This window comes from Entelurus aequoreus, linkage group LG08 (assembly GCF_033978785.1).
Source record: "Entelurus aequoreus isolate RoL-2023_Sb linkage group LG08, RoL_Eaeq_v1.1, whole genome shotgun sequence".
NCBI lineage: Eukaryota > Metazoa > Chordata > Actinopteri > Syngnathiformes > Syngnathidae > Entelurus > Entelurus aequoreus.
Genome location: NC_084738.1, coordinates 80,243,262 through 80,258,086, shown reverse-complemented (window position 1 = coordinate 80,258,086; position 14,825 = coordinate 80,243,262). Strand labels below are relative to the sequence as shown.

General features: G+C 39.1%; 1 protein-coding gene across 4 annotated transcripts in view; it reads left to right on the top strand.

Moving 5' to 3' along the window:
* The window catches only part of LOC133656328 (aryl hydrocarbon receptor-like), a 52,713-nt gene that overhangs the window by 24,027 nt on the left and 13,861 nt on the right, over nt 1–14,825 (top strand). Inside the window, exons 3-6 of one of the 4 annotated variants that reach the window (XM_062057360.1) lie at nt 13,160–13,254; nt 14,174–14,263; nt 14,380–14,479; nt 14,556–14,647. In XM_062057360.1, the coding sequence (XP_061913344.1) occupies nt 13,160–13,254; nt 14,174–14,263; nt 14,380–14,479; nt 14,556–14,647 (377 nt within the window). Of the gene's footprint in view, nt 1–13,159; nt 13,255–14,173; nt 14,264–14,379; nt 14,492–14,555; nt 14,648–14,825 lie in introns of those variants that run through there. The other 3 variants (XM_062057359.1, XM_062057362.1, XM_062057361.1) reach the window with 3 other exon arrangements.

Below are 14,825 nucleotides of genomic sequence, written 5' to 3'. Positions count from 1 at the left end.
GGGAATTTGTCAAGGGAAAGCCCGCAATTCCCGATTAGGCTGAACAGTTTGAAGTTGGAACGCTTTGAATCGGATAAAAAATGTGGGAGTTGTGGAACTTTGAAAAATGTCCCATTCTTTTCAATGGGAAATTCATGAAAATTTGGCAATGCCGGGAAAAGAGGGAATTCTTTTTAAATGGTAAAAAAATTGAATGTTCTGGTTGGTGTTGGAATTTTTCAAATGGTCGAAGAAATGTTGAAGTAGTAACATTTTCCAATCCCTAAATGGTATTACGGAATTCCTGGAATTTGGGGAAAATCGGGAATGTTTCCAGTTCAAAAAACCATTTAGTTTTTTGTCTTGATTAAGAGGAATGTTTTGACGGTTGAAGTGGGTTGAAAAATGTGGGAGGAGTAGTGGACAGAAAAAAGGGTGAAAATAGGGTTTGGAAAACTGGGAAGTCTTGGAATTTTTTTGAACTTTTAAAAATGATAGTTTGAATGTCCAGGATGAGTGGAATGTGTTGAAGGTGGAATGGTTTAAATAGGTTGAAAACTGTGGAAATGGTGGAAGTTTGAAAAATGTCCAATTCATTTTGAGTGGGAAAAATGTCCCGGAAAGCCTGGAATTCTGGGAAATCTGGGAATTTGTCAAAGGAAAGCCCGCAATTCCCGATTAGGCTGAACAGTTTGAAGTTGGAACGCTTTGAATCGGATAAAAAATCTGGGAGTTGTGGAACTTTGAAAAATGTCCCATTCTTTTCAATGGGAATTTCATGAAAATTTGGCAATGTGGTTAAAAGAGGGAATTTTTCTGAAAATGGTAAAAAATTTGAATGTTCTGGTTGGTGGTTGAATTTTTCATATGGTCGTAGAAATGTTGAAGTAGTAACATTTTCCAAATCAGAAATGGTATTATGGAATTCCTGGAAATTTGGGGAAAACCGGGAATTTTTCCAGTTTAAATTTTTTGTTGTTGTTGTCCTGATTAAGAGGAATGTTTGGACGGTTGAAGTGGGTTGAAAAATGTGGGAGGAGTAGTCGACAGAAAAAGGGTGAAAATAGGGTTTGGAAAACTGGGAAGTCCTGGAATTTTTTAGAACTTGTAAAAAATGATAGTTTGAATGTCCAGGATGAGTGGAATGTGTTGAAGGTAAATGGTTTGAATAGGTTGAAAAATGTGGAAATGGTGGAAGTTTGACAAATGTCCAATTCATTTTGAATGGGAAAAATGTCCCAGAAAACCTGGAATTCTGGGAAATCTGAGAATTCTGGGAACTTGTCAAGGGAAAGCCCGCAATTCCCGATTAGGCTGAACAGTTTGAAGTTGGAACACTTTGAATTTAGGGAAAATCGGGAATGTTTCCAGTTCAAAAAACAATTTAGTTTTTTGTCTTGATTAAGAGGAATGTTTTGACGGTTGAAGTGGGTTGAAAAATGTGGGAGGAGTAGTGGACAGAAAAAAGGGTGAAAATAGGGTTTGGAAAACTGGGAAGTCCTGGAATTTTTTTGAACTTTTAAAAATGATAGTTTGAATGTCCAGGATGAGTGGAATGTGTTGAAGGTGGAATGGTTTAAATAGGTTGAAAAATGTGGAAATGGTGGAAGTTTGAAAAATGTCCAATTCATTTTGAATGGGAAAAATGTCCCGGAAAGCCTGGAATTCTGGGAAATCTGAGAATTTGTCAAGGGAAAGCCCGCAATTCCCGATTAGGCTGAACAGTTTGAAGTTGGAACGCTTTGAATCGGATAAAAAATCTGGGAGTTGTGGAACTTTGAAAAATGTCCCATTCTTTTCAATGGGAATTTCATGAAAATTTGGCAATGCGGTTAAAAGAGGGAATTTTTCTGAAAATGGTAAAAAATTTGAATGTTCTGGTTGGTGGTTGAATTTTTCATATGGTCGTAGAAATGTTGAAGTAGTAACATTTTCCAAATCAGAAATGGTATTATGGAATTCCTGGAAATTTGGGGAAAACCGGGAATTTTTCCAGTTTAAATTTTTTGTTGTTGTTGTCCTGATTAAGAGGAATGTTTGGACGGTTGAAGTGGGTTGAAAAATGTGGGAGGAGTAGTCGACAGAAAAAGGGTGAAAATAGGGTTTGGAAAACTGGGAAGTCCTGGAATTTTTTAGAACTTGTAAAAAATGATAGTTTGAATGTCCAGGATGAGTGGAATGTGTTGAAGGTGGAATGGTTTAAATAGGTTGAAAACTGTGGAAATGGTGGAAGTTTGAAAAATGTCCAATTCATTTTGAATGGGAAAAATGTCCCGGAAAGCCTGGAATTCTGGGAATTCTGGGAATTTGTCAAGGGAAAGCCCGCAATTCCCGATTAGGCTGAACAGTTTGAAGTTGGAACGCTTTGAATCGGATAAAAAATGTGGGAGTTGTGGAACTTTGAAAAATGTCCCATTCTTTTCAATGGGAATTTCATGAAAATTTGGCAATGCGGTTAAAAGAGGGAATTTTTCTGAAAATGGTAAAAAATTGGAATGTTCTGGTTGGTGGTTGAATTTTTCATATGGTCGTAGAAATGTTGAAGTAGTAACATTTTCCAAATCAGAAATGGTATTATGGAATTCCTGGAAATTTGGGGAAAACCGGGAATTTTTCCAGTTTAAATTTTTTGTTGTTGTTGTCCTGATTAAGAGGAATGTTTGGACGGTTGAAGTGGGTTGAAAAATGTGGGAGGAGTAGTCGACAGAAAAAGGGTGAAAATAGGGTTTGGAAAACTGGGAAGTCCTGGAATTTTTTAGAACTTGTAAAAAATGATAGTTTGAATGTCCAGGATGAGTGGAATGTGTTGAAGGTGGAATGGTTTAAATAGGTTGAAAAATGTGGAAATGGTGGAACTTTGAAAAATGGCCAATTCACTGTGAGTGGGAAAAATGTCCCGGAAAGCCTGGAATTCTGGGAAATCTGGGAATTTGTCAAGGGAAAGCCCGCAATTCCCGATTAGGCTGAACAGTTTGAAGTTGGAACGCTTTGAATCGGATACAAAATCTGGGAGTTGTGGAACTTTGAAAAATGTCCCATTCTTTTCAATGGGAATTTCATGAAAATTTGGCAATGCGGTTAAAAGAGGGAATTTTTCTGAAAATGGTAAAAAATTTGAATGTTCTGGTTGGTGGTTGAATTTTTCATATGGTCGTAGAAATGTTGAAGTAGTAACATTTTCCAAATCAGAAATGGTATTATGGAATTCCTGGAAATTTGGGGAAAACCGGGAATTTTTCCAGTTTAAATGTTTTGTTGTTGTTGTCCTGATTAAGAGGAATGTTTGGACGGTTGAAGTGGGTTGAAAAATGTGGGAGGAGTAGTCGACAGAAAAAGGGTGAAAATAGGGTTTGGAAAACTGGGAAGTCCTGGAATTTTTTAGAACTTGTAAAAAATGATAGTTTGAATGTCCAGGATGAGTGGAATGTGTTGAAGGTAAATGGTTTGAATAGGTTGAAAAATGTGGAAATGGTGGAAGTTTGAAAAATGTCCAATTCATTTTGAATGGGAAAAATGTCCCAGAAAACCTGGAATTTTGGGAAATCTGAGAATTCTGGGAACTTGTCAAGGGAAAGCCCGCAATTCCCGATTAGGCTGAACCGTTTGAAGTTGGAACACTTTGAATCGGATGAAAAATGTGGATGGTAGAGCGCGCCAAAATGTGGTGAAGAAGAATGATAAATAGATGAATTTTGGTGTAGAAAACATGTGGGAATGTTCTGGAACAGTCACACAATTAGTCATCTTTGTTCTGGTAAGCGCACGCCTAACATAACGTTTCTACAGCAAAGTTCTGCACAACAGGGACTTTATATCAGGGTTTTTTAACCTTGGCATTTATGTTTGGCCGCGGGCTTGCTGGATGATAGAAGATGTGGTTTAAAGATGAGAAGCAGCGTTTATATCCTCTCAATATTCAGTCTTTTATTGCTCATATGGAAAATCCCACATTGTGTGTTTTCATGTACATTCTGATCTGTTTTTGAGATGGTCTGTTTGGTTGAACACTGAAAAAGACACTAATCCAAAACTTCAATGACATTCAGATGTAAAAAAAATCCAGTCATGAAATGTCCTCGCTCCTAAATATTCCAAAATCAACTTAATTATAAGAAAAGTGAAGCGTTTTGGGAACAACAGCAACTCAGCCACCAAGTGGTAGGCCACGTGAACTGACAGAGAGGTCAGCATAGTGCAAAGACTTTCTGCACAGTCAGTTGCTACAGAGCTCCAAACTTCATGTGACCTTCCAATTAGCCCACGTACAGTACGCAGAGAGCTTCATGGAATGGGTTTCCATGGCCAGGCAGCTGCATCTAAGCCATACATCACCAAGTCCAATGCAAAGCGTGGGTTGCAGTGGTGTAAAGGACATCACCACTGGACTCTAGAGCAGTGGAGACGCCTTCTCTGGACTGATGAATCACACTTTTCCATCTGGCAATCTGATGGACCAGTCTGGGTTTGAAGGTTGCCAGGAGAACGCCACATTTCGGACTGCATTGTGCCGAGTGTGAAATTTGGTGGAGGAGGAATTATGGTGCAGGGTTGTTTTTCAGGAGTTGGGCTTGGCTCCTTAGTTCCAGTGAAAGGAACTTTGAATGCTCCAGGAAACCAAAACATTTTGGACAATTCCATGCTCCCAACCTTGTGGGAACAGTTTGGAGCGGGCCCCTTCCTCTTCCAACATGACTGTGCACAAAGCAAGGTCCATAAAGACAGGGATGACAGAGTCTGGTGTGGATGAACTTGACTGGCCTGCACAGAGTCCTGACCTGAACCCGATAGAACACCCTTGGGATGAATTAGAACGGAGACTGAGAGCCAGGCCTTCTCCACCAACTTCAGCGTGTGACCTCACCAATGCGCTTTTGGAAGAATGGTGGAAAATTCATATAAACACACTCCACAACTGTCAGGTTCAAACACTGAACTATCTATTAAACAAGACAAGAAGCAAGGAGTCAAACAGAGACAGGATTCAATTTAGCTCATGAGGAGAGCGCGTCTACAGTGTCACCCCGCCGCTCTGAGGAAAGGGTTCCACACGCCTCCTCATTTATTTGGGCATTTCCTGATTACATAGCTGCAGCTGCTTCTAAGGGGAGGGGGTCATAAACAGTTCAAACAAAAAGGTGCTTGGAGCGCTGTCAGGTTTGCCCCCTCTCTGCTTGTAGATTTCGGGTCCTTCCTGTGGCAGTCCAATAGATCAAAGAAACCGACACCTCCACGGCGCATTCCATCGCACACAGTGGAGGTTTACAAGCCGTCCGCCTATAGCTTGATAAGTTTAAAGACAGCTTTGTAAGCACCAGTGGATCGTAACCACCGGCCGCAGGGCAACCTGAACTCAAAGCAAACAAGTTGTGTGATAACTTATATACAATTATTCTGACAGCAACCTTGTGGACAGCCTTCCCAGAAGAGTTGGAGCTGTAATAGCTGCAAAATGTCATATTGAACCATATGGGTTAGGAATGAAGTGAATTAGTGGAGTGAATTATATTTATATAGCGCTTTTTCTCTAGTGACTCAAAGCGCTTTACATAGTGAAACCCAATATCGAAGTTACATTTAAAGCAGTGTGGGTGGCACTGGGAGCAAATGGGCAGAGACTAGGATGGCGGAAGCGGGGATCGAACCTGGAACCCTCAAGTTGCTGGCACGGCCACTATACCAACCGAGCTATACCGAATGGGATGGCACTTCATGTTCATACGTGAGTCAAGGCAGGTGGCCAAATACTTTTGGCAATATAGTGTACTTTGCAGTCAGACAGGAAGGAAGCGAGCGGGTTCTGCTGTCAACGAGACAGCGGGGCATCAAGGGGTCACGCTCAAATCACTCGGTCAACATTTGAACGCCGATTCGGACCGTGCTCAAGCAAGGCAGTCGTGACGGTAAAAGATTGAATCGGGCGGGGGCCGATGCCAGCGCGGGCTCCCGCTGCAACAACAACACCCAAGATTCCTGCAGACGTGACTCCCTCGCTCTTGACCGCCATGTCGGGGGAAATTCCTGGGGCAGGTTTGTTTTGCATGGGGGGGAGGGGGGTTAGCGTGCCATGGAGTCATTAGTGTAAGGGAAAGGAGGCGTTGTGAATCACAGATTAGATGGAAGAGTGAAAGGTCACCAGTGGGATATTCACCGTCCCAAACCTGCTCACCCTCTTGGTGAAAAACAAAACCCTAAACCGCACTCGGGATGACTTTGACACCACGTCACACAATCCACACACACACACAGTGGAAATGTTACACAAGTGTGACTCATCCCTATCGTCTTGCACGCTCAAACCCACTGCTTCTCCCCCCCCCAAACACTCTCTCTCTCCGCGGTGGAGTCCAAATCCCACGCCAAGGATGGCCAAGGAACGTCGCTGGCTTTTAGGGGGCGACGCTCATTTTGGGAAGGAAATGCAAAAACACAAAACTGCTTCGCCTTTCTGTAAACACATTTTTAAAGAAATATAGTAAAAAAAAACAACAACTCCAAACTATATAAGCACCAGTGTTGTCCCCATACCAATAATTTGGTGCCGGAACCGGTACCAAAATGTATTTTGATACTTTTCTAAATATAGGGGACCAAAAAAATGTCATTATTGTCTTTACTGGAACAACAAATCTTAGTGTACATGAAACATATATTTATTCAGTGTTTCCCATAAACTGCCAAGATACCTGTGACGGTGGGGGCGTGGCTATGGGCGTGGTCACCATGACGTCATCAAGTTATTTGCATAATTTACTACAATGATATGATTTTCTCTAAAAAGGCTAAAAAAATGTATACCTACTAATTAATAACAGTTTTGTTTTAAACGTCCATCCATCCATTTTACAATATAATTACAACACTTTATGTACATATTTATATACAGATTTGAACAATAAGTTATTCACTGAAATATATGTATTAATTGTGGTTCTTACAAAAAATATATCTTATAAAATATAAAAGCTAAAATGTCTCTTAAAGCTCTGCCCCTTTAATTAGTGCATACTAAATAATTTAACTTTAGCCTACTACTACAACCATAGTATTATTATTCTTTCTTTATTCTTCGGTCAATCGTCAACAAAATAAACAAACAGTTGTACATTCTTAAATTGAAAATGAAAATGTTGCAGACCGAAAGGGTTTAGGCTGAAGTTGAACACTTATTGCGCCTAACCCTATAAACAATGTCAAGTACAAAATAAACTTCCGAAAATTATTGAATGTCCATTGTACAACATATTATAAATACACATTATACATAACATAAACACAGTTCAATTATATACACAGTAAAGGCATGTCAAATATCCTTGTAGACATGTTAAACCTTTGTACCAATTTATATACTATATACAAACAATTGTACTTCCATTATTATTTATAACCCACATTTAGTATTTGAATTAACATTGATCATAGTATTAACTACTGTGTTGATTCTAGAGTGATATATTTTTTCAAGACATTGGTCTTAAAGTGTTTTTTAAATGTGTGAATAGAACTGGAACATTTTAAGGAATTATCCAAGCTGTTCCACAGTTGAACCCCCCTGACAGAAACACATCTACTTTTTAAGCTTGTTCTTATCTTAGCTTTCTGGAAGACAGCTGAACCTCTGAGGTCATAGGGATTCTCTCTGGGTTTAAACCTCTCCTGTAGACACCCAGGCAGCATGTGGTTATGAGCTTTGTACGTCACAATAGCAGTGTTGAGGTCAACAAGATCGTGCAGTTTTAATGTTTTTAATTTAATAAACAGAGCATTGGTATGGTCATGATAATCTGCATAATTTACAATTCTAATCGCTTTCTTTTGAAGTAAGAATATAGATTTAATGTTTGTTTTGTAATTGTTACCCCAGATTTCGACACAATAATTAAGATAAGGGAGTACAAAAGAATTATATAACATGATAAGAGCCTTTTGATTTACGGAGTTTTTTATTTTATGTAACATAGCAATATTTTTTGCCATCTTTGTCTTAAGTATATTTATGTGCAGTTTCCAATTTAATTTATCATCTATATGGATTCCCAAAAATTTTGTTGAATACACCCTTTCTATCTCCATATCATCAATTCTTATATGACACTGTTTGTTATTTTTCCTATTTCCAAAAATTATATATTTTGTTTTATTTAGGTTGATTGATAGTTTATTGGCATCAAACCATTGCTTTAGTATGTGGAGTTCACTCTCTACAGTCCCTAAGAGATGGCCAAGGTCTTGCCCAGAACAGTACAGACTTGTATCATCAGCAAAGAGAATACAGTTAAGTTTTTTAAAGATTTTACAGATATCATTAATGTACAATAAAAACAATTTTGGTCCCAATACAGAACCTTGGGGTACTCCATGTGTTATAATCTTTTTATCTGAATCTACATTATTCATATGCACGTACTGTTCTCTGCCACCAAGATAACTTTTCAACCAATCATGAGCAAGACCTCTAAAACCATACCTCAGCATTTTGTTTAAAAGCAATGTATGATCGATGGTGTCAAAGGCCTTGCTCAGGTCAATAAAAACGCCAACAACAAACTCCCTCTTATCAATTGCAGTGGTTACCTCCTCAACTAGTTCCATCACTGCCATGGAAGAGGACCTGTTTGGTCGAAAGCCGTATTGGTGTTCACTTAGCAAGTGATGCTTATCAATAAAACTGTCTAATCTTGACACAAATAATTTTTCAAGGATTTTTGAAAATTGTGAGAGTATAGAAATAGGCCTATAGTTGGTGAACTGATGCTTATCTCCACTTTTGAAGATGGGAATAACTTTTGCCGTTTTCATTTTCTTTGGGAAAACACCTTTTATAAAAGAAATATTACATACATAAGTGAAGGGAACAGCTATAAAATCAACAATTTCCCTGATCAGAGAAAAGTCCAAGTCACAGCAGTCTGTTGACTTCTTGTTTTCTTGAGAATTTACAATTTCTATGATTTCACTTTCATGGACGGGGGAAATAAAAAACGATTCTAAGTTGCTTTGAATGGTATGTTCATTAAATTTGACACTGTTTTCGGGTTGTACAATTTCATTTGCTAAATTAGGTCCAACATTCACAAAGAAGGTGTTAAAAGCATCCGTTATTTCCTTAGGGTCATTTAGAGTTTGATTATTTTCTATGAAATAGCTTGGATGTTCCTTATTTGTCATGTTTTTTTTAATGATACCATTCAAAACTTTCCACGTACCCTGGATGCTATTTTTATGTTGTTCTAATAGGTTACAGTAATATGTTCTTTTGCTGTGCTTTATTATTTGTGTTAACTTATTTTTATACGTTTTATATTTGTGTTCAGTTTCTTTGGTTCTGTGCTTTAAATGTCTTCTGTAAAGATAATTTTTCTTTTTGCAGGACTTCAATAGTCCCTTTGTGATCCATGGTTTGTCCTTAACAGTGCTGTCCTTAATGTAATGTTTTTTCATTGGACAGTGCTTATCATACAATGTTATGAAAATGTTGAGAAAATGTTCGTATGCTTCATCTGGGTCTGTGGAGGTGTAAACCTCCCCCCAGTCTTGAGCACATAACTCAGACTTGAATGCTGCCATAGTTTCTGGCGTTTGATGTCTAACAAATCTATATTGAACTGCTTTTTTGGTCCCTCTCTGATCAAAGAAATTGTGGAAAATACTGAATACAGGTAGATGATCACTTATGTCATTGAGTAGTAGTCCTGCTGTTATTTGATTCTCAGGTTGATTGGTGAAAATGTTATCTATCAGTGTGGAAAAGTCTACTGTTATTCTGGTAGGTTTTATGATAGTATTTACCAGCAACATAAAGTGAAACAGAGGCAGAGGTGTCCTGCCACGGTCAGTGACAAATAAACAGAAAACAGTAGTGGTCAAATACAAATAAGGCAACAAGAGAAGTATCCTACACTTCTCTTTTGTAAAGTAAATCTGAACAGCCTATATGGGCATCTACATCAACTATATGATTTGCCTGAGAAGCTGGACAGGACAAAAAAAAATTAAAAAAAATAAAAAATCTATTTGTGGCGGACGTAATTCTTTCGTGGCGGGCCGCCACAAATAAATGAATGTGTGGGAAACACTGTTATTATTGTACAAACCCCGTTTCCATATGAGTTGGGAAATTGTGTTAGATGTAAATATAAACAGAATACAATGATTTGCAAATCATTTTCAACCCATATGCAGTTGAATATGCTACAAAGACAACATATTTGATGTTCAAACTGATAAACTTTTTTTTTTTGTGCAAATAATCATTAACTTTAGAATTTGATGCCAGCAACACGTGACAAAGAAGTTGGGAAAGGTGGCAATAAATACTGATAAAGTTGAGGAATGCTCATCAAACACTTATTTGGAACATCCCACAGGTGTGCAGGCTAATTGGGAACAGGTGGGTGCCATGATTGGGTATAAAAGTAGATTCCATGAAATGCTCAGTCATTCACAAACAAGGATGGGGCGAGGGTCACCACTTTGTCAACAAATGCCTGAGCAAATTGTTGAACAGTTTAAGAACAACATTTCTCAACTAAGCTATTGCAAGGAATTTAGGGATTTCACCATCTACGCTCCGTAATATCATCAAAGGGTTCAGAGAATCTGGAGAAATCACTGCACGTAAGCAGCTAAGCCCGTGACCTTCCATCCCTCAGGCTGTACTGCATCAACAAGCCACATCAGTGTGTAAAGGATATCACCACATGGGCTTAGGAACACTTCAGAAACCCACTGTCAGTAACTACAGTTGGTCGCTACATCTGTAAGTGCAAGTTAAAACTCTCCTATGCAAGGCGAAAACCGTTTATCAACAACACCCAGAAACGCCGTCGGCTTCGCTGGGCCTGAGCTCATCTAAGATGGACTGATGCAAAGTGGAAAAGTGTTCTGTGGTCTGACGAGTCCACATTTCAAATTGTTTTTGGAAACTGTGGACGTCGTGTCCTCCGGACCAAAGAGGAAAAGAAGCATCCGGATTGTTCTAGGCGCAAAGTGTAAAAGGCAGCATGTGTGATGGTATGGGGGTGTATTAGTGGCCAAGACATGGGTAACTTACACATCTGTGAAGGCACCATTAAAACTGAAAGGTACATACAGCTTTTGGAGCAACATATATTGCCATCCAAGCAACGTTATCATGGACGCCCCTGCTTATTTCAGCAAGACAATGCCAAGCCACGTGTTACATCAATGTGGCTTCATAGTAAAAGAGTGCGGGTACTAGACTGGCCTGCCTGTAGTCCAGACCTGTCTCCCATTGAAAATGTGTGGCGCATTATGAAGCCTAAAATAGCACAAGGGAGACCCCCGGACTGTTGAACAACTTAAGCTGTACATCAAGCAAGAATGGGAAAGAATTCCACTTCAAAAATGTGTCTCCTCAGTTCCCAAACGTTTACTGAGTTGTTGTTAAAAGGAAAGGCCATGTAACACAGTGGTGAACATGCCCTTTCCCAACTACTTTGGCACGTGTTGCAGCCATGAAATTCTAAGTTAATTATTATTTGCAAAAAAAAAAAAAAAAAAAGTTTATGAGTTTGAACATCAAATATGTTGTCTTTGTAGTGCATTCAACTGAATATGGGTTGAAAAGGATTTGCAAATCATTGTATTCCGTTTATATTTACATCTAACACAATTTCCCAACTCATATGGAAACAGGGTTTGTAATTTAGTCCTTAAATGAAATAGTGATTATACTAGACAACTTGTCTTTTAGTAGTAAGTAAACAAACAAAGACTCCCAATTAGTCTGCTGACGTATGCAGTAACATATTGTGTCATTTATACACCTATTATTTTGTACACATTATGAGGGACAACCTGTAAAAATGGATTATTAATCTACTTGTTCATTTACTGTTAATATCTGCTTATTTTCCGTTTCAACATGTTCTATCTACACTTCTGTTAAAATGTAATAATCACTTATTCTTCTCTTCTTTGATATTTTACATTAGTTTTGGATGATACCACACATTTAGGTATGGATCCGATACCAAGTAGTTACAGGATCATACATTGGTCATATTCAAAGTCCTCATGTGTCCAGGGACGTATTTACTGACTTTATAAACATAATATGAATTTTTTTTAAACGACAGAAGATTTTGTGATGCTAAAAAATATCGATGTAATCATAGTAGTATCGACTAGATACGCTCCTGTACTTGGTATCATTACAGTGGATGTCAGGTGTAGATCCACCCATGGTGTTTGTTTGCATTGTGACGCCGGTGAGCTATTGTATCCTCCTACGGTGTGTAGTGAAGCATGTTTAGCTATTCCTCGTCCTCCAGTGATAATGATACATGTAAGAAATGTACTTTATTTGTCGCCATGGAGACACGGATTAGTGATTTGGAAGTAGCTAAAACACTGCCGACTGCGACACCAAAATGCGTCCATTCTCCCTTTTCTGTCTACACACTGTGTCTGCTTGTAAGTACTCTGTGTGTGTGCGCTGCCAAACATGCTCCTCTGCTCGTAAAACCAGCAATGACACAACGGAGGGGCGGGGGGGCGTATGGGACCGGTAGTTTTTAGAGCCGGCATAGTACCGAATATGATTCATTAGTATCGCGGTACTTTACTAGTACCGGTATACCGTAGAACCCTAATAAGCACACAAAGTCGGTCTTTTCCTCGATTTTGTCAGGTTATTTACTAAAGGTAAACATTTAAGGCTACTGGCAGCTACACAGCAGCTAAGCACATTATAGCACACACGCGATACATACGTAATATTAGAAGGGGGTCGGCAACTGCATGTGGCTCTTTAGTGGCTCCCTGGAGCTTTTTCAAAAATGTATAAAAATGGAAAGAGAGAGAGAAATATATTTGTTGTTTTAATATGTTTTCGGTAGGAGGACAAAAATGACACAAAGCTTCCTAATTGTTAGAGATCCCACTCTTTATATTAAACATGCTTCACTGATGAATTTTGTCGGAGAAAAGTCCATAATTTAACCGCACCGTTTTATCGGCCGCAGGGTGCAAAGTGTAGGGAAAAAAAATGTACGGTAGTTTGTAGTCCTGAACACACTTATCCACTTGCCTCGGGAAGGCCAAGTGTTCAAACCGTACTATAACCACAAAAGTGTTTTCGAGCTCCGGCTCCTCCTTGGCACCGACGCCGTTGAGTTTGTGCCCATGATCATTGTTGTTGTTCTTTTCTCTTCAGATGGACTCCACAGCAAAAGCGCGGCGCGCCCTCCGGACGACCAGGCGGTGACTTTGGACGGCGTCAGGTTCTCGGAGGGCGAGTTCCTCCTGAAGGTACTGAGGAGAGAGGGTCTTGAGTAGGGGTCCCCAAACTACGGCCCCCCAGCATCCAAAATCCAGGCCCACAGGAAGTCCCAAATTAAAAAAAAGTGTTTTAATTTTTAATTTTAATTTTTTTTATTTATTTGATCTTTCCTTTCTAATCCATTTTATACTGCTTTTTACTCTCGGTGTCTCCTAGCCGCTCAGGCAAATCATATTGTCTAAAAATGAATTTTGCCATGGATAACATGACAATGTTAAATGTTGATGAACGTCAATGTTAATTGATGTTAAATGACAAAACGGATGAACTCGCTGGAATATAAAGACACCCGTAAAAAAAAATTCTGTAAAAAAACGGTCATCCACCTGACAGCTATGGCTGCCAAACGAAAACCATAAAATCAAAGTAAAGCATTGTAAACCAAATAATGATCAAAAACATTATAATTACAGAAATTTTCATGAAACGTTTTACGGAAAAATATCGTAATATTACATGAATTTGAAAGTAATTTAAGAAAACAGAAAATGCTACGTATAATTAATTTGGTATTCTTCTGTAAAAAAAAAAAAAGAAATATACATAGTTTGTCATTACTGGCATATTACTTAAAATAACAGGCGGATTGTTTATTTACAGATGATTTCATCAATCCTACAGTTTTATAAACTATTTAAAAATAAATACATAAATTACAGTAGAAATTTAGAGTAAATTAACCATAAAAATAGGATATTTTTTACAGTATATATATATATATATATATATATATATATGTATATATATATATATATATATATATATATAGCCCGGCCCCCGGCCAATTTTTTTTTAACCCAATGCGGCCCCCGAGTCAAAAAGTTTGGGGACCCCTGGTCTTGAGCTTTGTCCTTGCAACGATTGTGGTCTTTTTTTCCCCCCCGCCAGTCGCTCAGCGGCTTCGTCTTGGTTGTGACGAGAGACGGCACCATCTTCTACACGTCGCCCACCATGCAGGACTTCCTGGGCTTCCATCAGGTTTTGATCTTTTTATTTATTTTCGACTTCTTCTTGAGCACACCTGCTAACTTCATCTCGCAGGACGCTATGGCGTGACACCTTTCCGTCTCTCACGCGTGCTTCTTCTCCCTCAGTCCGATGTGGTGCAGCAGAGCATCTTGGACCTGGTCCACGTTGACGACCGAGAACTGTTCAGCTGCCAGCTGCAGCCCGGGGTCCAACTCGGCGACGCCAGTGAGTGTCAAGGTGCGCTAAAGTCTGATGGAAAGGATGTTTCTTCATGTTGAAATATAATGACTGTGTCGTGCAGCTCCCATGTTGCCCATGGACGACTCCTTCTTCCTGGAGAGAAGTTTCTGCTGTCGCCTTCGCTGCCTCCTGGACAACACGTCTGGATTCTTGGTGACACAAATAACTACCTTCACTTTTTCAGTTGACGTTACGCTGCCATAGAGCATTCCATCCCATTCTTGGGGCGACGGATGGATTCACAATCCAATATCTGGCAATATACAATATATTGCCAAAAGTATTTGGCCACCTGCCTTGACTCACATATGAACTTGAAGTGCCATCCCAT